This window comes from Eumetopias jubatus, unplaced genomic scaffold, assembly GCF_037043125.1.
Source record: "Eumetopias jubatus isolate StellerSeaLion01/CBP00866 unplaced genomic scaffold, mEumJub1_p1.0 scaffold_107, whole genome shotgun sequence".
NCBI lineage: Eukaryota > Metazoa > Chordata > Mammalia > Carnivora > Otariidae > Eumetopias > Eumetopias jubatus.
The window spans coordinates 324,311-347,722 of NW_028274913.1; the positions used below are offsets into that span (position 1 = coordinate 324,311).

A 23,412-nucleotide genomic window follows, 5' to 3' on the forward strand; every position below is an offset into this window, starting at 1 on the left:
AATGGGGGCGTCTGGGTGGCTCAGTCGGTTAAGTGTCTGACTTTGGCTCAGATCATGATCCCAGGGTCCTGGGATCGAGCTCTCCGCTCAGCAGGGAGTCTGCTTCTCCTCTCTGCTGCTCCCCCTGCTTGTGCTCTGTCTCTCTCTGACAAAAACAAATAAATAAAATCTTTAAAAAAAAAAAGTAAAAAAATGATGTAAGGTCAGAAATGACTAATTTGCCACATTGAAGATTTTACTGTTTCTGTCTTCTGAAGATTTTTGAAATGATTTATAGCCCAATTCTCTTTTGAAATAGATATGCTATAGCTAAATTCTGCCCAAACAAACGAACAAACCTGGAAATTTAACACGTAAGCCTGACAATTCATGTGGAAGTAAGAAGATGGGATGATGAGGGAGGAACAGTCTAGGCGCCAGCAGCTTTATTAAGATCTGACTCGGTCACAAATCAGTTTACAAATCAGTAAAACTCTGATTTTTCTCATGTGTTTTCCAGTAACTCAACTCTTAGGCTTTCTGGGGTAAGTGGACACACCAGGACCAAATGCACGAATCCCAGAGAGCCATGTGGCCTTCAGGCCTGGAGCTAAGGCACCATTAGACACGATAATAAAGCTCCCCTTGCATTCATGCCCCTGGAAGAACGAATTCTTGTGCCTCTGAGGCAGGTTTGTATCTGAGATCCTCTAAGAGGCCCCAACTGACCTTGTCAGGGCTGGCGGCCTGGTAGGTGCGGTTCCCGTCGCTGAAGTCCTGGTCCGCCTCTGCGTACTCGGCCTCCGCGATCACGCCGGCTCGAGGCTCATACACGGGGGTCACGTTGTGGCACAGCGCAATGGCCTTCACAGCTTCGTGGACTCGACTGCTAACACTTTTTCTCACTTTGGGAGCTGAGGACTGGGCCTTTCTTGGTGGTGTTGAACTGGTAGCATTCCCGCTAGCTTGAGACTGCATCTGATAAAATACGAACGTCACAAAATTAAAGAGACAACGTAGTTGATACTGGAGTTACCAGCACGTGTGATTTTTATGAGTGCATCAGTGAGGGATGAGACAAGCAGCTCTTAGGGAACGGGCTCGCTCACGTGACGTGTCCGTGCTAGCGCCGTAAGCACTCGCGTCTCCTGGTCGGCACGGCTACCAAACTGTTGCAGTACTTAGAGTCGGAGGGTTTTCCTTTTCTACATTCACTTGATCCATAGCATTGGCTTGCTAAGTCCGTAATAAGTCATGTTTGTTCTCCTTGTAAAGATGGGGTGAGTTAAAGAGCAAACCAGAGCCATATGCTCCTAACTGCTTTCATGTTTCGTTAAAAAGTGCTGTACCTGAAGTGGACTAAAGCTAAAAGCAGGAAAAAATACTTACGAATCTTCCTTTAATACAATAAAGGAATCCAGCCTGTCACAGCCTCTGTATTAAGAGCTAGTTTTGTGCATGACAGTAACCCCGGCATCTGACGAAAACTGATCCTCACCTCCTATTTCAGACTCTTGCGCTCCAGACGTGACTCCCCGCTCCCTCCATTTGGCTCCCCCTGCACCAGGCTGCATTCGAGGGCGCTCGCCTCCGTCAGTGGAGTGGCCATTCCCCCCCGCTCCAGGGGGAGGTGGAGCAGGACCACAGAGGCTCCTCGGTTACCTTCATGGCCACTTGTGACGGCCCTCCTGAGAAAGCCAGGCTCTCGCTTTTGGACGGGGCATGCAGAGCCACCGAGCCGTGACTTCTCTGCCCGTGAAGTCACAGTGCTGTCTAATGAAGGGTTTGCTCGTGCAGCTCAGCAGCTGGCACTGCCTCTCCCCTGCGCTCGCCTCCCACCCGCCTGCTGCTTGCACGGCAAAGGGAGAGCGGCACGCAACACGGCTGACTCCCCTTAGGACTCTGTTTATCGATGGCTGTAGAATTTCATTTCACACAAATGCCATTAAAGATTATGCCCTCCATCACCAAATGCTTCCGGAGGGGAAATATAATCAGATTATGAAAGATTCATGTTACATTGCAGTGGACCTGGTAGACTATTATCATCTTAATAAAAAGACAGAATCTCAGTAATAAAATCAATTTTACAAAAGAGTACTATCTAACCAGCCAACCAACAGACAGCTTCGAAAAAAGATTTTTAAAAGACCTCCTCCGTGGAAATAAGTATTAAATATCTGCTATTTTTATACACTGACTCATCCTTTCTGTTTCTAAATTTTCTAGAAAACAGCTTATTTGGAGCTATTAAAATCATATTCATGCATAATGTAAATTTATTTTTTAAAAACAGATTTTACCTGGTACTGTTTCGACCTAGACCTAGATTACCAGGAGAAGGGAAGACCTATTCCTTCTCCTTTTTAGATTTTCCTTCTGTTAATAAATGTTCTAGGTTACAAAATGCTCTGTATTGCACTGAGTGACATCCAACTGAAGAAAGGGCTTGGTTTTAAGTATATGTGTGCTTGTGTAAGTGATCATTACATCCAATAAACACATATGCATTAGATACTTTTCTTTTGACAGCGTCTTGAAAAGTAAAGTATACGCCGTTCTGGTAAACATTACAGAAGAAAGAGGTTTTCACAAACTGAATGTAAGGCAGACAGTACACCTGAATTCGGTCAGAGCAGAAACTGTTCAGGGCGTGTGTGGCTCAGCCCCGTCTGTGGAAGTCAAGTCAGAAGTATGACCATCAATACACAGGGCCTACAGCCTCTGGGGGCGCCGCTGCCAGACGGCCCGTGGGAGCCTCGAGGCGGCAGTGGTCTGTGTACATGCGAGGCCCCGCTTCCCTGGGGGGCGGGTGATGGCACGTTTGCACCTGATATATGCTGGCCTGTTACAACGGGGGTGCCCGAACCTCACAAGAGGCCAGCAGAGAGGCAGAAAAGCAGCCTAGGGAAGTGATGGCTGGCACTGGGTTCAAACCACAGCCTTGTGTGTGCAGCATCTTAGACACCCTGGGCTTGCAAGGTTTGGTTACCCAGAATCAGTGAATTCAAATGAGTGCAACACGAACGCTACCTGAGAACAGGCTAGGGGACCTCTGCGGCCTAAACTGACCTTTGCAGAGTGGCCTGTGTCTGCCTGCCCCACACCCTGTCATCTGTGGGAACACGTGGCCCTGTGGGCCCCATGTCAGGATCTGGCGTGTCAGGACCTTCCCGGGCCACAGACGCACTTGCAGAGCGCACGGCCTACCAAGTCTCTGGCAAACACTGTGGCTACTAGGCTGTGTATTTCCTGTCCCTGCAACTTCAGAGAGCTCCTGAAGCTCCAGGGAAAGGCCAAGACTTAGGATATACGCCCCCTGCCTCCACCCAAGGAGTCCTTATCTGATCCAGACACAGACGATGTATTTGCAGATGAAATAACATGACATTTGAGTTTCACTTCACAGTGATATGGTGAAGGAGGAGAGGGCTACGGAGGGAACCAGGTCTGCGGTGCATGGACAGCTGCTGAGGCCGAATGACAGGGACACGGGGCTCACGATCCCGTGTGTCTACTTCTGTTTATGGAAAAGGCAAGAAAATATGAGAAAGTCTTACTAATTATGAAGAAACCCAGAGGAACTGGTAAGAAACACCTGTGATGCAGTATTCTACTTAATAGTCTTAAAAATACTACCTATCCTGAGTAATCTTTTGGAATATTTCACTAAGAAAATTATTTAATATGAATAAATGGTTTAAGGTCATTATATCCTTTCTATTATTTTACAATATAGAAATGCTTATTCAAAATTGTTCAGTGGCTCAGTCGGTTAAGTGGCTGCCTTTGGCTCAGGTCATGATCCCAGGGTCCTGGGAGCGAGCCCTACATCGGGCTCCTTCCTCGGCGGGGAGCCTGCTTCTCCCTCCCCCTGCTTGTGCTCTCCCTCTATCTCTATCAAATAAATAAATAAATAAATAAATAAATAAATAAAATCTTTATAAAAAATAAAAAAAATAAAATAAAATTGGTTCAAAAACTGCCTCTTGATTTATAAATTAGAACTGAGTGTTTTAGGACATTCAAAGATGTTTGCCGATTTCCAGATCAGCGGATACAGTGGGTTCAGGCTGGTTCGACAGAGCCAGGCACTTTTGCAGGCAGCTCCCGTGCGGATGCCAATGAGCTTACCTGTGAGTATGGATTCCTGAGGTGGCTCTGGATCTCCTCCATCGTGTCTGCTCCATAAGACACAGTCCCCAGGTGCAGCCTCTTAAACACCATCTCGTTCTGGGTGAGGGTTCCTGCAACAAAGACCAGGTCACAGAGGAAAGCTCATCAACGGGACCAGGACTCCCCATCCCGTACGTGGACCTCCACGGGCCGAGCTCTCATAGCGGGGCGCCCCTCGGCAGTGAGAATGCTCTGCTCTGTAATTCCAGCAGCTAGGAATGTCCTTCCCCACTGAGGACAAGTGTCCCTCCCAGATCCCTCCGGAAGAGCGCGATAACGTGAAGGGCTCTAACTACCTGAAGAAAGTGTGGCCTCTGTCTTTCAGTTCAGATGCATTGTTTGGTACAAATATAACTTCTGCCTGTTCTGAAAGAGACAGGCGTGAAACTGGAAAACAGAGTCACTACCTTTGTAATTATACTCTAGAACACTGCCTGAGAAAGACATCAACTAGTCCCAAATTAGCGTGCCTACCAGTTTTTTAAAAAAAACACCCAATTTTGAAAAATTAAGTATTTTTCATTGAACAGAAACAGATGCATTTAACCCTTAGCACCACTTGCATCATGTGGAGCAACAGAAAGGTCAGTGAGCAGGGAGGCACGTTCTCTTTAGCTGGGCTTCTGCCCGGTGAGCTGCCTGGAGGTGCTCACGTCCCTCCAGATGGCCAGGGCTCACTCCTGGGGACAGCCAGTCCATGTAGGCCAGGCACTCATGTGTGCTTGAGCATGAGGAAGTGCTTCACCCCTGGTGTGTAAGGAAGTCAGTTAAGAGAGGAGCACGCACAGGTCAATTTTATGAGATGTCTTGGGTCTGCCAAATGCAGTGAAGTAACATCATGAAAGGCAGCGAGACGTTAACATTATTTCAAAAACGGTGAATTTTCATTAAAAGTGACACATAAATTCACAATGGTACACATCTTCATGACTCTGAAAACCCTAAACATTGTGTATGTGTATCACTTAATATAAAAATGCACACACAATACGCACATATGATTTTTGCTTACTGGGTTTTCTAGAAGTAAAGCAACCTGGGGAAGTGTGAACACCTGTGAGCAGGGGCGTCAGGTACGGTAACGAAAAGTGCGGTCATGTAGGCCCCCGGGCTTTTCTGCACTTACCTCACAGCTCACAGAAGGGTCACCCACTGACTGATGTAATTATCAATGTGGATATGAACAATCCTATCCCCAGTCAGTTAGAAGCTGGGCTTTCCACACGGTTACAAGGCACCCATAAAATATTAACTAACTTCTGTTTTCTTTGGCACATGTGATGTGGAAGATATAATAAAAAGTGTTTTCACATCTATCCATGACTCCATACACATTGGTGTTCAAAACAAAATAGCTCAGAACTCCCACTACAGGACAGGAAGGCTACGTTAACATGAAGGAAAATCCGTATTTCATAACACTGTTTCAGAGACTGTTTTGAATAACCTTCTTACAAGAATGGATAGAATACATACATTAGGGTCTCATAAATTTCAAAGAGCAGCTCTTCTCAGGGATGCTGATCAGTTTTAGAAATTTTGCTTTTTCAAAATTCTATTTAGCCCGTTTAGTACCTCAATTAAATGGCACCTAAGTTTCCTGAAATCAAAATTATGTGAGAAGTACAGTTTAAAAGGGTTTCCTGGTTATGTCATCCTCATTAAGTAAAGCAGAATTAATTAAAATAGTTTAAAGAATGTAATTAAAAACAATTCAGCTTCCAAATGAAATAAGGAAGTTCTAGAAATTATTTACATCACAGATTTGAGATGAAGACAATAGTTACCTATCATCAAAAGCTAATGAAATTGTACATTAATTCCTATTAGAATAAGCACCAAGCTCACCTCTGTTACGTGTGCCCAAATGAGCAGTTCCCTGAAAATTTATTATTTAAAAAAAAATATGTTACTCATCAGATTGACATAATTAAAGAATTTCCTGTAGACACTTTTTCCTCTGACATACACTGAATGTGAGGCTTCGAATCTACGGTGGGCTGTGGTATGAGGCAGTTTATAAATACGATGACAATAAATAATACTTTTCAACCTTTTTATTACTAAGAATTTTACACGTATGGCAAAAATAAGAATACTACGCCTGCACAGTTCCTACCAAGAATAAACTACTATTTCTTTAGGTTTGTAAACCACTGAACGCAAGTGGCAAAAGACCCTAAGCGAAGGGTGCTCTGCCCTGCTCACTGGCTCACACCGCGGGATCCGCGGGGATGGAACGGGGATGCGCCCAGTTCACCCAGTGCGAAGACCCACCGTCTCACAGTGCTGTTGCTGGAACTGGGTGGATCACTTCCGTGTTTCTTTTTTGTGAAAACTGAAGGCTGACATACACTATCTGTTTCAGGTGTACACGGCAGCGGTTCGCTATTTTTATACAAAATGCTCCCCGTCTGAGTGCGGTCGCCATCGGTCACCGCACAGCCCTAGTACAGTATCACCAGCCACACTCCCCATGCGGTACTGTACATCCCCGGGACTCATTTGATAACCGGAGGTTTGCGGCTCTCCACCCTCCTCCGCCCCCTCCCCTCTGGCAACCACCCATTTGTCTCCATGTCTTTGAGTCTGTTTCTCTTGTGTTTGGTTATTTAGATTCTGCAACTTTGGCTTTCTCGGACTCATTTCACTGAGCACCATACCCTCTAGGTCCATCCTTTTTGTCAAAAATGGCAAGATTTCATTTTTATGGCTGAGTAACATAGGTCTCTACCACCTCTCCCGTATCCATTCATCTACGGATGGATGCTTGGGATGTTTCCAGATCTCAGATGTTGTAAATAATGCTGCAAACATAGGGGTGGTGTGTATCTTTGTGAATTAGTGTTCATTTTGTTTGGATAAACACCCAGAAGTGCGATTGCTGGATCACATGGTGATTCCTTTTAATGTCTTGAGGAACCTCCACACCGTTTTCCAGAGGGGCTGCGCCCGCTTGCGTTCCCACCAGCCGTGCACGGCGGTTCCCCTTTCTCTGCATCCTTGCCGACACCTGTTGATTTTAGCCACTGTGACCTGTGTGAAGGAGATGTATCATCGTAGTTTTGATTTGTATTTCTCCCACGATTAGTGATGTTGTGCATCTTTTCATGTGTCTACAGGTATTCTTTGAAAAAATGTCCTTTCAGATACTCTGCCTATTTTTAAACTGGGGCGTTTTAATTGTTTGATACTAAGTTGTCTAAGTTCTTCATATGTTTTTGGATATTAACCCCTTACAGGATGGATGACTTGAAAATATCTGCTCCCATTCAATAGGTTCCTTTTTCATTTTGTTGATGGGTTTCCTTGGCTCTGAAGAGGCTTTGTAGTCTGATGAAATCCCATTTGATGGAATCCTGTCTGTTTATTTTAGCTTTTGTTGCCCTTCCCTGGAGAGACAGTTCCAAATAAATGTTGATAAGGCCGATGTCAAAGAGATTACTGCCCGTGTTCTCCTCTGGAACCTCTGGTTTCTGGTCTTCAGTCCTGGGTTCATCTTGTGTGGTGCGGGACAAAGGGCCGGTTTCCTTCTTCCGCACGCTGCTGTCCAGCTCTTGTGGCACCACGTGCGAGGACACTGTCCGCTCTTGCCCTCCTCGTCCTGCCTTAGTTGCCCATTTACGGGTGCGGTTTTTTCTGTTCCCCTGGTCTGTGTGTGTGTCGTGCTGGGGCCACACTGTTAGGATTCTCTGGCTTTGCAGACATTCTAGGGTCTAAGGTGTCACCATTCCCAGATCTCATGGTGCCCAGCTCCACCCACTCTTCCTCTAGGATGGTTGTTCTACCCTGTGGACGCACAGCCTTGGCCTCCCCTTCCGCCACCTGGCCCGCACGCCCCCTGACCAGCAGCACCCGCCCCTGCCGGAGCGCCCCCTGAGCGCCTGACTGCGGGCACTGCCGCCCCCCTGCCGCCCACCCCCTCACCGTGAAACACCGGCTGAGGCTGGCGAGGGGGTCCACAGGCACGCAGGCGGAGGCGGGTGACGGAGCTGCCCCACACGCCGCCCTCATCATGCTCCGTCCTTTCTGCCAACCCTCAGACCTCCTCACACCAGCCGCACAGGTGTGGTGCGGGGGCTCTGCCGCGGCTACATGTACTCTGGGGCCCTCACCGCTCATCCCGACTTGCGAGACTCGGGAATGGCTTCTGACCTCCTGACTGGTGCCACCTTCCTAGAATAAGGACCCTTCATTCTCCTCCCTCCCTCAAACACAACCAGCAATGTCCACCGTCTACATGAAATGTCAGCTGGGCAGCGCACTTCACGGCCGCTGGGACCTGCCAGGCCCCTGAAATGCTAGACGATTACAGAATTAGAGCTCTCCAGTTTAGAAAATAGCAACTACCAGGAATCTCAATGAAATGATAGGAAAAAATAAGAAACATATGCATTTCATAAGAAACTACTCTAGTTTAAAGAAAAAACTGCTACCTCACAAGGAAATGTGTGATTCCTCCCCCTGGGTGGCATGCCTACCATAGGCCTTTCTCGTGTCCGCCAGCCTCCTGAGTAAGGGCTGCTGGCCTCTCTTCTGACTTCTCCTGCAGCAATTCTGGATTCCACAGCGGCACAGGGGGCTGCCCGCATCCCCTGCCTGGCACCCCACTGGCCATCCCTATGTCGAGTGGCGCAGTATCAGACCAGTGCCCGGCACCGCGCAGCATATCAGCTTCACGTCACCGTCATGTGTGGATCTGCACGGCCAGCATGGCCATCAAGATGCAGAGGCGTCCCATCTGCACCAACATGGTCCTCACCTGCATCCGTGGCCACATCCACGCCCTCGCCCACCCCTAGTCTGGCACGACCCATCAGTTCTTCACCGCGCTGATTCTGTTTGTGACAATGGCCGTCCAGGCTGCCCGCCCAGCAGACATGAAAGTCCGACCCTTGGCCTTCTTAGACTCCATGCTGGCCTGGGAGCTGGGTCATCTGGACAGCCAGGAGAGGTTGGAAGTCTAGGGTCCCCACTTGGTCTTCGGAGACAGAGGGTGGGGCCTTTGCTGAGCACAAATGGACAGGGAACACTGTGCAAGCTGCTGCTGCACCATGCGCTGACTGGACACACTTACATGTGGCCATGGGATGGCCACCGCCGTGGTAACTCCTCCGTCCATCACATCATCATGGGGCCACCTGTGCTGTGCTTTCTCCAACGGCTGGAATGGAAGCATGAGTGTTCCCGTCTTGCCAGGCTGCTCCTTCGGTCACAGAGAGCAGCTCTTCTCAGCCTGTCTGTGCCCACTGGCATTTCTGCATCGCTGGCTTCTCCAGGCCCCAGTCTGGGCACGAAGCGGAACACCAGGGAACTGACTGCTGGTCCTCCTGATGGGGCGAGCCTGCCTTCCTCCCTCCCCGCTCACGGTCTTCTTGTGTGCGCTGCACGTAGCACGTCAGGTGCGTGGTGTGCTCAGCAGGACAGACAGGGAGAAGAACATCCACTCCATCGTTCTGGAATTGGAGGCCTTCATTTATATTAAAAGTTGTAAATACTTGTTGTACCCTCTCACACCCTGGGATCACCTAGTTTAGGTATATAACCTCTTCCAACTTTTCCACTGGTAGAGACAAGTATGCATTTATAAACTATTTTTTCACATGACTACACACAGGGGTATTCCACGTTATTTTTAGGGGGTATACCATAAACCCAGTATGGTACACAAGGTTCTGCTGGATCTTCCTCCCAAACACGGATACTCAGATGGTTTAAAATTTTTTGTTATCACCAAAAAATGCAGCTACAAAACCATTATTTATGTGGGGTAGATTCTTAAAGATGAGATTTCGGAGAGTACAGTTTGAATTTACATATAGGGCCATGCCAGTGACCCACACGTTATACTGACCAGGATGCCTTCCGCCCACATTGGGTGCTCAGCAAGGCCGTCGACTGGCATCAGCTCAGAATCACAGAACTGTTCAGAGGCACTTGCCCTAAATTATGTTAAGATTTGACAGTTACACATTTACTTACCTAGTGATAAATTTACATTTATACTGGTCTCCTTATGTAAATTCTACTATCCATATATACCTTTTTTTTAAAAAAGATTTACTTATTTATTTTGAGAGAGTGAGAATGAGAGAGAGAGAGAGTACAGGAGAGCGGGGAGGGTCAGAGGGAGAAGCAGTCCCCTCGCCGAGCAGGGAGCCCGATGCGGGACTCGATCCCGGGACTCCAGGATCATGACCCGAGCCGAAGGCAGTCGCTTAACCAACTGAGCCACCCAGGTGCCCCTATCCATATATACCTTGCAAATGCTCACGTTCTTAAGAAGTCTTGAGACTACACACTGTTATAATAAAACATTTTGGTTTTAAATGAATAGTTTTTCTTTGAAGATTGCATGTATTTTACATCAAGGCAGCAGAGTGGGTAGGACCTCCAAGGTGCCCATGAGATTAGGTCTCCTGCTCCACGGCCTCAGATCAACAGGGTGGGGATGCTGCGTTCAGGCTGGGCAGTGGCTCTGTGTCTGACTGTGTGCATCCCAGCAGACCCTGAGCACTGCTGCCCACTCACCACCTGGGGGATTTTAAATCCTGATACCCAAGTCACAGCCCCTTATCACCTGGACCAGAGTGCCCGGGGAGAGAGCTGGTCTCTACACAAGGCAATGGTGGTTCCACGCAATATCTGGAGTGTGGGAAAAGGAAGGATCAGCTTCAGAGAATTAAGAGGAACGTAAACCCCACACTCCTGTGCCTCGGTGTTAAGACACCACGCTTCCAGCAATCGGTCCCCCTCACGTTGATTCTTTCCCTTCACCATTGAGTATGCTGTCAACTGGATCAGGGCCAAGACACCGAAGAGACAAAGCTCAGTGATGGCTGCTTGACCTCGCTCCCTTTCAAACGCACTTCCATGATCACCTCAACTGTACCGTGTGTATGAGAACTATGTTTATTTCACGCTTGGTATCAGCGTGTCCTCCTCCCACACTCTCCACTCATCATGGAAAACGGAATTGAAACACACGATTGCCTCCATTGCCAAGGCGGTGACATGATACTGCTGTCCAACAAGCACGTCCCCATGACCCAGCGTGAGCGAGCCGTCCCAAGTCACAGCCAGCCTGTCTGGGAGAGGGTGTGGGCATGCCCAACTCACAAACCCAGACAGCATGTGAACAAAGGCGGGGGCGAACACACGCTTACCACGAGTTCACAGTCCGCACGACGTAAGGAATACAAAAGTGCATCGAAGTAAAAAGTATGACAAAGAAACCCAGACCCCTTGGCTGCATCAGTACCGCACGCAGCAGACAACCAGCCACTGGAAGAAACCTGCTACGACACTTCACCGAAGACACAGGAATGAACAGGACGTGCGCAGAGGGCACAGGTCGGACTGCGTTCTCCTGCGTCTTCTCCAGGACCCGGGGTCACACTGGCCTCTCCAGCACCAAAGATTCTCCTAAAGCAGTACTGCAGGAGACCTCCTCCTCACGCCGGAGGAGACATTGATACGTGGAGCACGGCAGCACGCATGGCCTCTGGCGTCTGTAAGCTCGGGCACCTGACACTGGGGATGCCTCTGCTCTTCATGCACGTGCTGACTCTGTCAGGTCATGAACCTCTGCTTCCCAACGGCAAGATTAGGAAGTAATTCTAAGGTTCATGGAATTAAATATAGTACTAAGTATAATGATTGAATGACACTTTAGTTTTATCAAGGCAAAATATGCCTAAGCACCTGATTTAGCTACATCTCGTCCTTCATTAAGCTAAGTGTAATATCACATATTTTAACGTCCCAAATGTTGGCAAGGATGTGGAGAAAGGGGAACCCTCCTACACTGTTGGTGAGAATGCAAAGCTGGGGCAGTCACTCTGGAAAACAGTATGGAGGTTCAAGATGTTGAAAATAGAGCTACCTTACAACCCAGCAATTGGGTATTTACCCAATTACTAAATACCCCAAATACTTTGGGGTATTTACCCCAAAGATACAGATGTAGTGAAAAGAAGGGGCACCTGACCCTCAATGTTTATAGCAGCAATGTCCACAATAGCCAAACTGTAGACAGAGCCCAAATGTCCATCGACAGACGAATGGATAAAGAAGACGTGGTCCATATACACAATGGAATATGACTCAGCCATCAGAAAGGATGAATACTGAACATTTACATCAATGTGGTTGGAACTAGAGGGCATTATACTGAGCGAAATAAGTCAATCAGAGAAAGACAGTTATCATATGATCTCACTGAAACGAGGAACTTAAGAAACAAGGCAGAGAATCATAGGGGAAGAGAGGGAAAAAAATCAAACAAGATGAAACCAGAGAGGGAGACAAACCATAAGACAAACCTCTTACCTCTAGGAAACAAGTTGAGGGTTGCTGGAGGGGAGACGGGTAAGTGGGGGATGGGGTAACTGGGTGATGGGCAGTAAGGAGGGCACGTGATGTAACGTGCACTGGGTGTAATATGAGACTGACAGATCACTGACCTGTACTTCTGAAACTAATATGTTATATGCTAACTGATTTTAATTATAAATGAATAAATAAAGAGGAAGGGGAGGTTTGGCAGAAAGATACAGGATGCTGACACCAAAGGACAGAAACGGAAACAATTACATTACTGTTTCTCAACCAGATGAAAAAGTTTTCTAGCTAGAGCCCAAGGCTGGAAAGCACTGAACAAAAAAGCAGAAGACGCTTTGTTACGTAATACCCTCCTGTCCTGAAAACTGGATCTGTTGGAAAAACTGTTTTTTTTTCTTTTTTTAATTTCCTGACTTTGCAGACTATTGTTACTTGTGGTACTTAACACGGATTTAGGAATACGCGAATATTTTTAAAAGCAGATGACAATATGTTTAGAGAAAAACCACGTGTCCCCCTGAACTGGTTTTTGGAGCCACGCACGGAGTTATTAACGGCTGGCGGTCAACGCCACGAGGCAGCCTCGGAGTGCGAGCAGGAAGCCGCGCTGCGGCGGGAAGCGCACCTGAGACACGACGGGGTTGTGTGTGGGAGGTGTGGCTGACGGTTCTTCAGACACGTACCTCATCCTGCCCTCAGGTGTGAGCCCCTCTGCACCTCTGCCTCGGTGGGCCGGAGAGAAGCAAGGGGAACCTGGGCGGGTTTGTGGAGAGGAAGGTCTACAGACTTCCATGCTCATGCGGCTTCCCTGGAGGGGCTGACGAGGAGCTGGTCCCGCCGGGAGGTCCCGAGGACAACCAGGCGCCGGCACACGGATGCTGCTCTAGTATGGGAGCTGACCTCAGGAGAACAACGCTGACTTAGAATGTCTTATGGCCAGACGCCCGACTGTGTGCAAACGCACCCGGGACACCCTCGGGGCGCGTGCTGGAGCATCGCTCTCACAGTGCTGTGTGTGCGTACGTGTGCATGTGCACATGCGTGTACACAGGTGTACCGACTGCGGGGATAAAGCAGAACATGCAAGAAATTTCAACTACAAATGTGAGAACAAGAAGTGCCAGGAACTGACTTCCGGCAATGTGTTTTCTGTCCCAACCCGTCTGCGTTTCTTAAGGGAAATGTCCAACGTACCCCAAAGCGGACAGAATGGCATCATGTAAAGTGGCGAATGGAGGCCTCACATCAGCAAGGACCACCTCAGGGCCACGCTCCTGGGACCTGCCACTTCCTGCCTGAGCGTGTCAGCTATTAACAACAGAAGGGGCTGCTACAATAAATGTAACCCCCATGTTATCACAGCAACAAACAGCAGGAGCTCCTCAGCATCAAATACCAAGGCCAGGCCTGGTTCCCGTTGTGTTTCTACACTGTTTGCTTGAGTGTGGGTCCAGGTGAAGCCTCCTGAGCCCAAGGCCACAGTCTTCTCTGCTCTCTCGTTCTTCCTTGTAAATGAACTTGCTCCAGTGTGTTCCCTACGGTCTGGACTTGGGTGCTGATGGGCCTCTGGGCTCTGCAGACACTCTGTGCAGAGGCAGAGCCCCTCTGTCAGAGGCACATCCGCCCGCCTCTTCCTGTGCCAACGATCAGGTCCTATGCCCATTAACCCACCACAGCTTGAGGGTGGCATCTCTCTGAGTCACATGGTAGATGGTTTACTCAGAGCATCTTGCTCCCGAGACTACTGAAGACGAGCATTCTGGCATTCCCAAATGCAATACTCCATGTGGACAGCAAGTATTTTCCAAAACCAAAGGCACATCATGATTACTGCTCCGATCACAGACTGTTTCTAGACAGCAAATCTGGAGCTGTAGAGTGACTGCTATTTTATTTTATTTTTTATTTATTTATTTTTAAAGATTTATTTATTTGAGAGAGCAAGAATGAGAGAGAGAGAGTACATGAGGGGGGGAGGGTTAGAGGGAGAAGCAGGCTCCTCGCTGAGCAGGGAGCCCGATGCGGGACTCGATCCCAGGACTCCAGGATCATGACCTGAGCCGAAGGCAGTCGCTTAACCAACTGAGCCACCCAGGTGCCCCGAGTGACTGCTACCTTAATACACTGCTTTAGCTCACTGTCCTCAGTCAGCCTGGTGATAGCATTTTAAGTTCTGAGATGAAAACTCCAACTACGCAGTTACGTTTGCTTCCTGCTGCCGTTTGGAGAACTCTCTAGAGTAATGCACAAAGACCCCTTGAAATTATGGGAGGCCACAGAGTTCCCATAGACACATACAAGCACATGCTAAAATAGTAAATACACTGTTGCATTTAAAAATTTAGTTTAAAATAATTAAAAGATAACATATCCAGATTTAAACTATTTCTTTCTTCTTTTGGGCTTTGTTTACATTTATTTTTTATTTTTTGGGTTATGTTTATAAAGATTTTTATTTTATTTTTTTATAAAGATTATTTATTTATTTATTTATTTATTGAGAGCGAATGGTAGAGAGAGAGCACGAGAGGAAGGAAGGTCAGAGGGAGAAGCAGACTCCCCGCTGAGCAGGGAGCCCGATGTGGGACTCGATCCCGGGACTCCAGGATCATGACCTGAGCTGAAGGCAGTCGCTTAACCAACTGAGCCACCCAGGTGCCCTATAAAGCTTTCTATTAAGATAGATACCTAGAAGTTCTTTATTCTGGTGCTTCATGGAGCCAAAGAGAATGAAACAAAAGACAAGTTTAGAGTAGTTTCTGAAAACTCAGCAGTTTAAAAAAAATGATCATTTTAGGTCTTCAATGTAGGTCTGTGATCCATCTGGAGCTAGTTTTTGTGTGTGGTGTGAGGTAGGGGTCCCCCTTCATTCTTCTGTATGTGGACGTCCTGCTCTCCCTGCCTGTCAGTTGAAGGGGCTGGTCCTCCCCAGTGAGGATGGCGGCACCCGTGCTGGAATCCAGTCGACCGGCAGCGTCAGGCTTTAGTTCCTCCCGGCACACCGTCCTGGCAGCCTTATTGGAAGTCGTCTGAGTGTCCAGCTAGGGACTGATGTCCGGACTGTGGATGCCACCCCCTCGATCTCAAGGTCTGTCCTCACACCAGCACCATCCTGTCTTGATCCCTGCAGCCTGGTGGCAGGCTCTGGGATGAGGAACTGTGGAGTCCTTCCATTTGCTCTTGTCCCAAGATTGTTTACACCACTCTGGGCGCCCACCCTCCCTGCATTTCCACAGGAATTCTAGGATCAGCTTGTCAATTTCTCCAAAGAAGGCAGCTGGGATGTTGAGAGGAATCGTGTAGAATCTGTAAATCAATTTGGGGAATCCTATTGCCATCTTAACACTATAAAATACTGATTTCATTTTTTTGATGCCATCATAAACAGAATTGTGTTCTTAATTCTATTTTTGGATAGTTCGTTGCTAGCGTATAGAAATACAATTCATTTTTGTATATTCATCTTGTATCTCAAACCTTACTAAATTCATTTATTGCTTCTAACAGATTTTAGGGGATTCCTTATGATTTTCTTTTTTTAAAGATTTTATTTATTTGACAGAGAGAGACACAGTGAGAGAGGTAACACAAGCAGGGGGAGTGGGAGAGGGAGAAGCAGGCTTCCTGGGGAGCAGGGGCTTGATCCCAGGACCCCGGGACCATGACCTGAGCCAAAGGCAGACATTTAACGACTGAGTCACCCAGGCACCCCTCCTTATGATTTTCTGTTTGAAGACCATGTCACACACAACTAGCTTCACTCCCCTTTATAGCATGGATGCCTTTCTCTTCTTGCCTACCCGCCCTGGCTAGAACCTTGCTCATAGCAGCATTCTTCCAAACAGAAACAGGAAAACCTACACTAATGTCCCTCAACTGAGATGGAAATGAAATGTGGTCTATCCACATGACGGAGTATCGCCTGCAATAGAAAGCAGTCAGGTACTGAGACACGCGACAGTGCGGGTGAACCTGGAAAGAGTCTGCTGAGCAAATGAAGCCAGACACAGAAGGCCACACGGTGTGAGCTTCCACTCCTGGGAGAAGTCCAGCACAGGCAGACCGGCTGAGGCATACGGTCGACCAGGGGTCACCGAGGGCTGAGCGAGGGCAGGGAAGCAAGGGGGCTGCTGCTGTGCACCAGGTGGCCTTGTGAGGGAGCTCGGACCGCACTGACAGCACACGGTGGTTGTGCCCAACGCTGGCGCGACCTGCCCCAGTGGCCTGCCGTCCGAGTCAAATGCTGCATCTGGTACCCTCGTCCTAGTTGCTGATAAATCACGTTTTATGGAGGTTATAACAGACATATTCAAACAAATGACTATCATTTCATCAAATAAACGATGAAATTTTTGGCTCAGTTATTTTGCCATTTGGATGAATGCATCTGCATCTCGCTGGGTGAGAGACTGGGTTATGGATGCAGACGCTCCTTTATGTAGGGGCGCGTATCTTCCAACATACTAAGGTGAATCCTGGAAGGATCTTTTTAACTTTCAATGATGTTTCTATTTCACAGCAGACCCTGTAAAACGCTGAGCAGGAAAGTCAGGGCGAGTTTGAGACTTTCTACACCCTCTTGTACAGCAGGGGCGTCTAAGGTTAAGCCAGTTACTAAAAGAGTCAGTAATGCAAAACCGCTTTTCAAATCTTAAACAATTTTCATGATTTCAATCAATTGATAGGTCATACAATTTTTGTCATCTTAATTCAACTGTTAGTATGTCCCAAGTCTGAAGCTTCATGATAGGGATGGGCAGACGCCACCAGAAGGCTTCCCCGCGACCTGGCCGTTAGGAGAGCGCCAGGGACGGAAAATGTCTTTGGACAAAAGGCGTGTTTTGTGATTCCTGAAGAAGGAAAATGCTGTAGCTCCTTAATAAGGCAGAGGGCTCTGGAGGACGAGCAGCAAAGCAGGTAGAGGGGAACTCAATTTCTAAGGACAAAGTCCTGCAGGAACACGTCTCAGGGCAGCGACGGAGACGATTCACAGGCAGGCAGAGGACACGTTGCTGGAGACGCAGCTGCAAAGTGTTCTGACCCAGTGTTTGGCGGGTGGCGCGGCCACACCGCAGCTCGTGCGTGGGACAGCCAGGGCGTGGCAACCACACAGAAACAAAGGGAAGTCTGCCCGCGGCACACTGGGGACAGGCCACCCACCCAACCCCATGGACTTCCAGCGCAGGCTCCAGGCCGTGAGCAATGATCACGTGAGATCAACACAAAGCTACTCAGACTTTACCACGAAGCAATGAGGGATGGAAACACAACTTCTAATACCCTGCAGACTGTGGCCATATTCTTTGTTAATCTGTATTTGCTGTAAATGAGGCTTTCTCAGAAGACCGCGGTTCCCAGTACAATAGGCCTCTGTTCAACCACTGCCTGCATCAAGTGCCTCACCTGGGGTGAACAGCCCAGCACACACACAAGTGCGCGCTCCGGTCATGCACAGTGCCAGACCCTGCAGGTGTGTTGGCGCCAGAGGCCCCAGCTGTCGTCTGCAGGCCAGAGAGCCTGTGCCTGGCCCCAGCTTACAGGGCCCCTGGCTTACGGGACATAACCCCCAGCTCCAGGTCTCCCCGGCGAGGCACGCACGCCATGGTCCGCTGCCCCTGCCACTGTGGACACGGCGCTTCCCGCTGCAGAGGATGCGGCCTTGGGAGCTGACACGAGCCGGGTGCAAACCGCACGGCCAAGCCAGGTAACGGGTGCTATCGACACGGTGCGCATCCTAAATGACCTGTCTCAGGGCGTGGTTTGGGAATGCTCTGTCATACAGGAGCATAAAGATTCCCAACAAAGGAATTCGCGGCTCGCTCTAACAGGCTGCAGCCGGAGCGAAGTTTTAGGATTTCCGAGCCCTCCGCAGCACCGCTCTCAGGAGCAGCCGGCGCAGAGATGGGGGCTCCCCAGCGGACTCGGTGCAGACGACCTGCCCTAGCATGCCAGCGCCGTCTGCTCAGTTATCACGGCACGTCCACCATTTCTGGGCAGTGTCAACATGCTCTGCACCCTGGCAGCTAACAGATGTCTGCTCTTGTCGAATGAACTGCTTCATGTTTCACGCACTGCTGGCCACACGCGTCACTATGGCAACATCATTCATTTCAGATCTTACCGGAAACGTGCACCCCAATCAAACCTAATTACACCACACCGCTTTCTTGACCACAAGAAGGAAACTGTAATGCAATTGCGGGACACTTCGTTCTCTGTTCTGCTGGGGCAAACGAGAGGCCGCGTGATGGACGCTTCTTGTCAGAAAGCGTATTGATGAGGCACAAGCCCGATCACGATCACACCGAGGACCGCCTTATGGGCAGGTCAGCAGCGAAAGGCTCCTCACACAGCAGCTCATTCGATTAAGCAGATGATGTCTGCATACGGTCTTACACCCCAAGTTCTCTACCCTCTGCCAAACCACCACCCCCGTCAGACCCTCTGCGATGGTGGAGCCCACCATAGTGACCACTGGGCCCCGGCCAACTGCAGAGGACCTGAATCAGTCACACGACGAGACTACTACAACACAGAGCACAGTTACTTCAGTCCCTGCCGGACGACGCTTCCCAGTAACAACAGATACACAGCTGCGCCGGACCCCCCGGCAGGGCAGGTGAGCGCAAGTTCGAGCCATGCAGCCCTCCCGGCAGACAACGCATGGCTCTGCTCGGAGGCTTGGGGGTCCCCGGAGGCCGCCCGCTGCCCAGAGGTGAGGGCCCAACCCCCGTGTGCCGGCGGCCTCCATCTGTGTGAGAAGCTGGTTTCTAGACTAGTCCTACTATGTGCTGGCAGTGTGGTGACAATTACACAACTCGTCCTCGATGTCCTTCTCCTGCGATTTGGTCCGTGTGGCCTTTAGAAGCAGCCAAGGCAACACTCCCTCCTGAGTGCCCTCAGGGAGGAGGACCCGTGAAGGGCAAGTGCCCGCGGCCCCATGGCCCCAGGGCGAGGACAGGCACAGGGCTGGCACAGCGTGTGGCTCGCCTGATGTGCCGTGGGTGGCGTTCACCTTCCGATTACGGAGAAAGGGTCTGAAAAAGCTCAAGACCAAAAATTTTTAAAAACACTAAAAATGTTTAAAACTCCATGTGGCTCCAACACTAGGAAGTGGTGACAGAGGGTCCCTTCAGTGACTTCTGGAACAAAAAGGCCTTTTGGAAAATGAAATGTGTAAAATTCTCTCACTCACATATTTTATATAATGTTCTGTAATTCTTTTTAAATCTCAGAAGCCCAGATTATTTATTTTTGCTTTGTGAAAGCAGCAGAGTGAGACATGAGGAAAATGGGGTTTTACTTTATGACTCTGGGCAAAACCACTCTTCCTTATCCTGGATGGAACTCAGAATTCAAAGACAAATGGAGGAGCTATGATGAAACAAAGGAGAATGATGACCCCATCACCATTTAAAATGCATACTAAAAAGTTAGCATTTTAAGAAGAAATGATGTCACAAAATCCTTCTTCCCTTGCTGATATCACACATCCAGAGACACGGGAAGAGGAGAGAGAACCAGTCACTCTCAAGCATACTGTGTGCTGACATATGCTTCTCGTTTGCGAACCGACGTGAAATCACAGGCACCACACTTAGCTGTGTTACATGCAGATTTCAGTGGCCACGAGAGCAGGTGGGCTGCAGACAGGACAGCCCAGCCCGCACCTGCTCCCCGGATAAGCACGCCGCGCACCTCACACACAGGGCAGGAGGGGAGCACAGAATTCCGAGAGGGGAAGGCCCCAGACCTTTCTGGGTTCAACATTAAACCGTGACACCGTCATTGCTAGTTAGCATTCAACTGCAAACACTCCACAATTTATGCATTGTACTGATAACCGCTTTTGTTATGTTCAGTCTGGTTTTGTTGTCCAAGATGATGCCATGGACATCCCTGGGCTTGTCTCCTGCTGCGCGTGCGCACGTGTCTCCTTGGGGAGCAGGAGCCAGAGGGGCACCGCGGTGCGCAGGCTGTCGGGGCTCGTCCGTTCGGACAGAGCGGTGGCCACCAGGTAACGCTCCCACCAATGGTGCAGACAAGGTCCTGGGGCAGTGTGCGCCTCAGACAGGTCGGACTTTTCCACACGGGGTGTGGCACTGAGATGCCCACCCTCTCGCTTAGCTCCTGCTCAGGTCTTCAAACTTATATCCATGCAGGCTTTACACAAGTTCTGCTTGGATTTATTTCTAATTACTTTATACATTTTGCTGCTATTCTAATTGGCCTTTTTGGAATTAAGTGCCCCCACTGTTGCTGGTATGTGGAAATGTAGTTTAATTCTGACACTGAATTTGCAGGTGTGACTAAGTCCTTCTGTCATGCGGCACCCTTGCCTCAGGGCTCCGTTGGGCTTCTCTGTGAACACGCACAGATCTGTGCACTTGGGGCACAGCGTGCCTGTTTGTGCGGGACTCCGAGTGCATGCTGCTGTTCCTGGTTTCCGATTGTATTTATGCACAAGGTCCAGGCTGCTGAGTGCAGGGCTGAGCATAGCTGGGCTTTTCCTGCCGCCGGTGGGCAGCCTGACAGCCTCCCGTGCCGCCCCCCACAGACCTGTGTGCTGTAAACTCACAGATTCCCCAGGACGCTCTTCTGTGGGGTCACTTCAGGAATCTTTTTGAGTTTGGGTTTGCTTCACTCCAGCTTCTCCATCAAAATAGTCCCACCTGTCTCCCAGAAATAACTCAACCTCTGCGGAGGCACGCCTGCGTGTCTCCCACACTTTATTCTCTGGATCTTTTCCTGTCGGCTCAGTGAGGATGGGAAGGGAGAAATCTGATGGCATTTTCGCAGCCTACCTTCTTGAGTCTGAGCTCCTCGTTACTTTGGAGTTCTTCGGACTTACGAGCATCACCTGACGGGACAGCCCCCGACGTGCCATAATGACCAACCCTGACCACAACCAAATGCCGCTGGGGTGCCCGGCTGGCTCAGTCAGTGGAGTGTGTGACGCCTGATCTCAGGGTTGTGGGTTCGAGCCCCACGCTGGGGATAGAGATTACTTAAATAAAAACAAAAAAACCCACTCTAAATTAAAAAACAAAACAAAACCACGTGCCACAGGCAACTGGATTTTGACTGGAACTGCAGTAAACCTATCACTTCATCGTGAAGGCAGGCTCTACGCAATCCCGTATCTTCGCGCTGGGGACCTTGCGCTGGAGACTGCAGTCTGTCCCTTCACTGGTTTACGTCTTCCTTCACGTTTCTCTGTAAGGTCTGATCATCCTCACACACGCCCTTCACTCCCCTCACGTCGGTATGCCCACGTGTTTCACACGTGCTTGCGCTACCACGAGTGGGGCCTTCCCTCTTCCGTCCACTTGACACGCAGGGAGCTACTTTATTATTCTGACCTGTGACCTGACACTTCATTGGTTCGTACTCTTAGCAGTTGATTCCCTTGGTTCATTATTTCATCTACAAATATTTGCTCCATCTTTCAGGCAGAGAGCTTATTTCTAGTTCTTGTCTTACTGCAACGGCCAGAATGAAACATGTTAATAGGGCGGTTAGATTTCTCTCTTTCCAGACTAAGCTTTTTCTAGTATTTTATTAAAAATAATGTTGAATTTTACTTGAGACACATTTTATCATATTATACAAGTATCCTTAGTTCTAGTTCACTAAGAATTACTATGAGATATTTTTTAAGACTTATTTATTTTAAAGAGAGAGCATATGTGACTGAGGAGAGAGGCGGAGGGAGGGAGAATCTCAAGCAGATTCCCCCACTGAGCACAGAGCCCAACACGGGGCTTGATCTCACGACCCTAAGACCATGACCGGAGCTGAGATCAAGAGTCAATGGGCAAGGGACTGAGCCACCAGGTGCCCCAAGAGTTACCAGGAATTTAAACTATGAATGAAGAAATCAGGAAGGGATTTCACCTGTTGCTAGGATTTTCACTGGATTCAGTTTATGTTTTATTTATTATGTTAAGGATTGACAAGGATTCTTTGATGGAATAAGGGCAAATAAAATTTGGGGCAGGGACCTGAGGGTGGGATAGTCACTTGGAAGGCTCTTCAGGAGAACATTACTGTCAAAAGACCAAACCCACACACATCGTGTTACATTCTTCCAACAGCTCACAAGTATCATCCTGTAATAAACAGGCAAGCAGTATTTCCTCTCCAGAAGCCGCACTAATAAAACAAAGAACGCTATGGCAGCAGAGAATCAAAAATATATAAACATGTCATTTAAATCTCTAAGGATTTAACATTTTGCTAATTCTAATGATACTGTGTTTATTCAAAGGTGAAGGTTAGTTGTGTGCCAGTGTTCAGCGGAGTCTGGAAAATCCTAAATTTGAATGACTTCAATACGCCGCTACACATGCACGCACGCACACATGCATGCACACACAGACGCGCCAGGGTCACCCTGCACTGGATGCCGGTGAGCGCACACAGGCACATGCACACCATCGTCACCCTGCCCTGGACGCCGGCGAGCACGCAAAGGCAAACATGAACCAGGAGCAGTACCTGTTTTGTCCGTGAGCAAGTACACCAGGCGCCCCAGCTCCTCTGGGATGGTGCTGGTCCGCACAACCGTGCCGGGGATGCTCTCGTCCTTCATGATCTTCCATCCATATGCGGCTTTGCCCATGTCCAAGTTCACACGCAAACTGCCAAACAAAACCGGTTCATTACAATCGTTAGCAGGGTCCAAACCTACACGATATGTTCAAACTCACGTTTTCCATACAGGCGTATTATCTTTAACCTCATGGGAACTAAATAGGTAATACTGTATTTCAGACTTTAAAATAAATGAATTTGTTGACACTTAAGCCAACAAACCTTTTGAGGCCCCTTATCATGTTTGTAGGCGACAGTAAACAGGCTCCTCATCCTGGTCCTCCAGTGGGGCGTGCGGAGGCAGATGTGGGAGGAGAA

The 23,412-nt window shown here is 48.8% G+C and overlaps 1 protein-coding gene across 1 annotated transcript; it reads right to left on the reverse strand.

Annotated features, from left to right (window-relative positions):
• Positions 1-588: 588 nt before the first annotated feature.
• Positions 589-23,129, reverse strand: LOC148161624 (putative phospholipid-transporting ATPase IIB). Its single transcript, XM_088020690.1, has 3 exons — positions 22,999-23,129; positions 4,114-4,226; positions 589-957 (listed from the first exon to the last, which is right to left on the reverse strand). The coding sequence occupies exons 1-3, from the start codon at positions 23,120-23,122 to the stop codon at positions 631-633; spliced, it is 564 nt and encodes a 187-aa protein (XP_087876816.1). The 5' UTR covers positions 23,123-23,129; the 3' UTR covers positions 589-630.
• Positions 23,130-23,412: the final 283 nt, after the last annotated feature.

Bases quoted from the DNA above. Each gene is read 5' to 3' on its own strand.
- LOC148161624 (XM_088020690.1), bottom strand. From the start codon at position 23,122: ATGGGCAAAGCCGCATATGGATGGAAGATCATGAAGGACGAGAGCATC. The intron at 4,227-22,998 runs GTACTGCTCCTG...TCTTTGTTGCAG, and splicing joins CTTGCTCACGGACAAAACAG to GAACCCTCACCCAGAACGAG. The intron at 958-4,113 runs GTAAGCTCATTG...GTATTTTATCAG, and splicing joins TCAGGAATCCATACTCACAG to ATGCAGTCTCAAGCTAGCGG.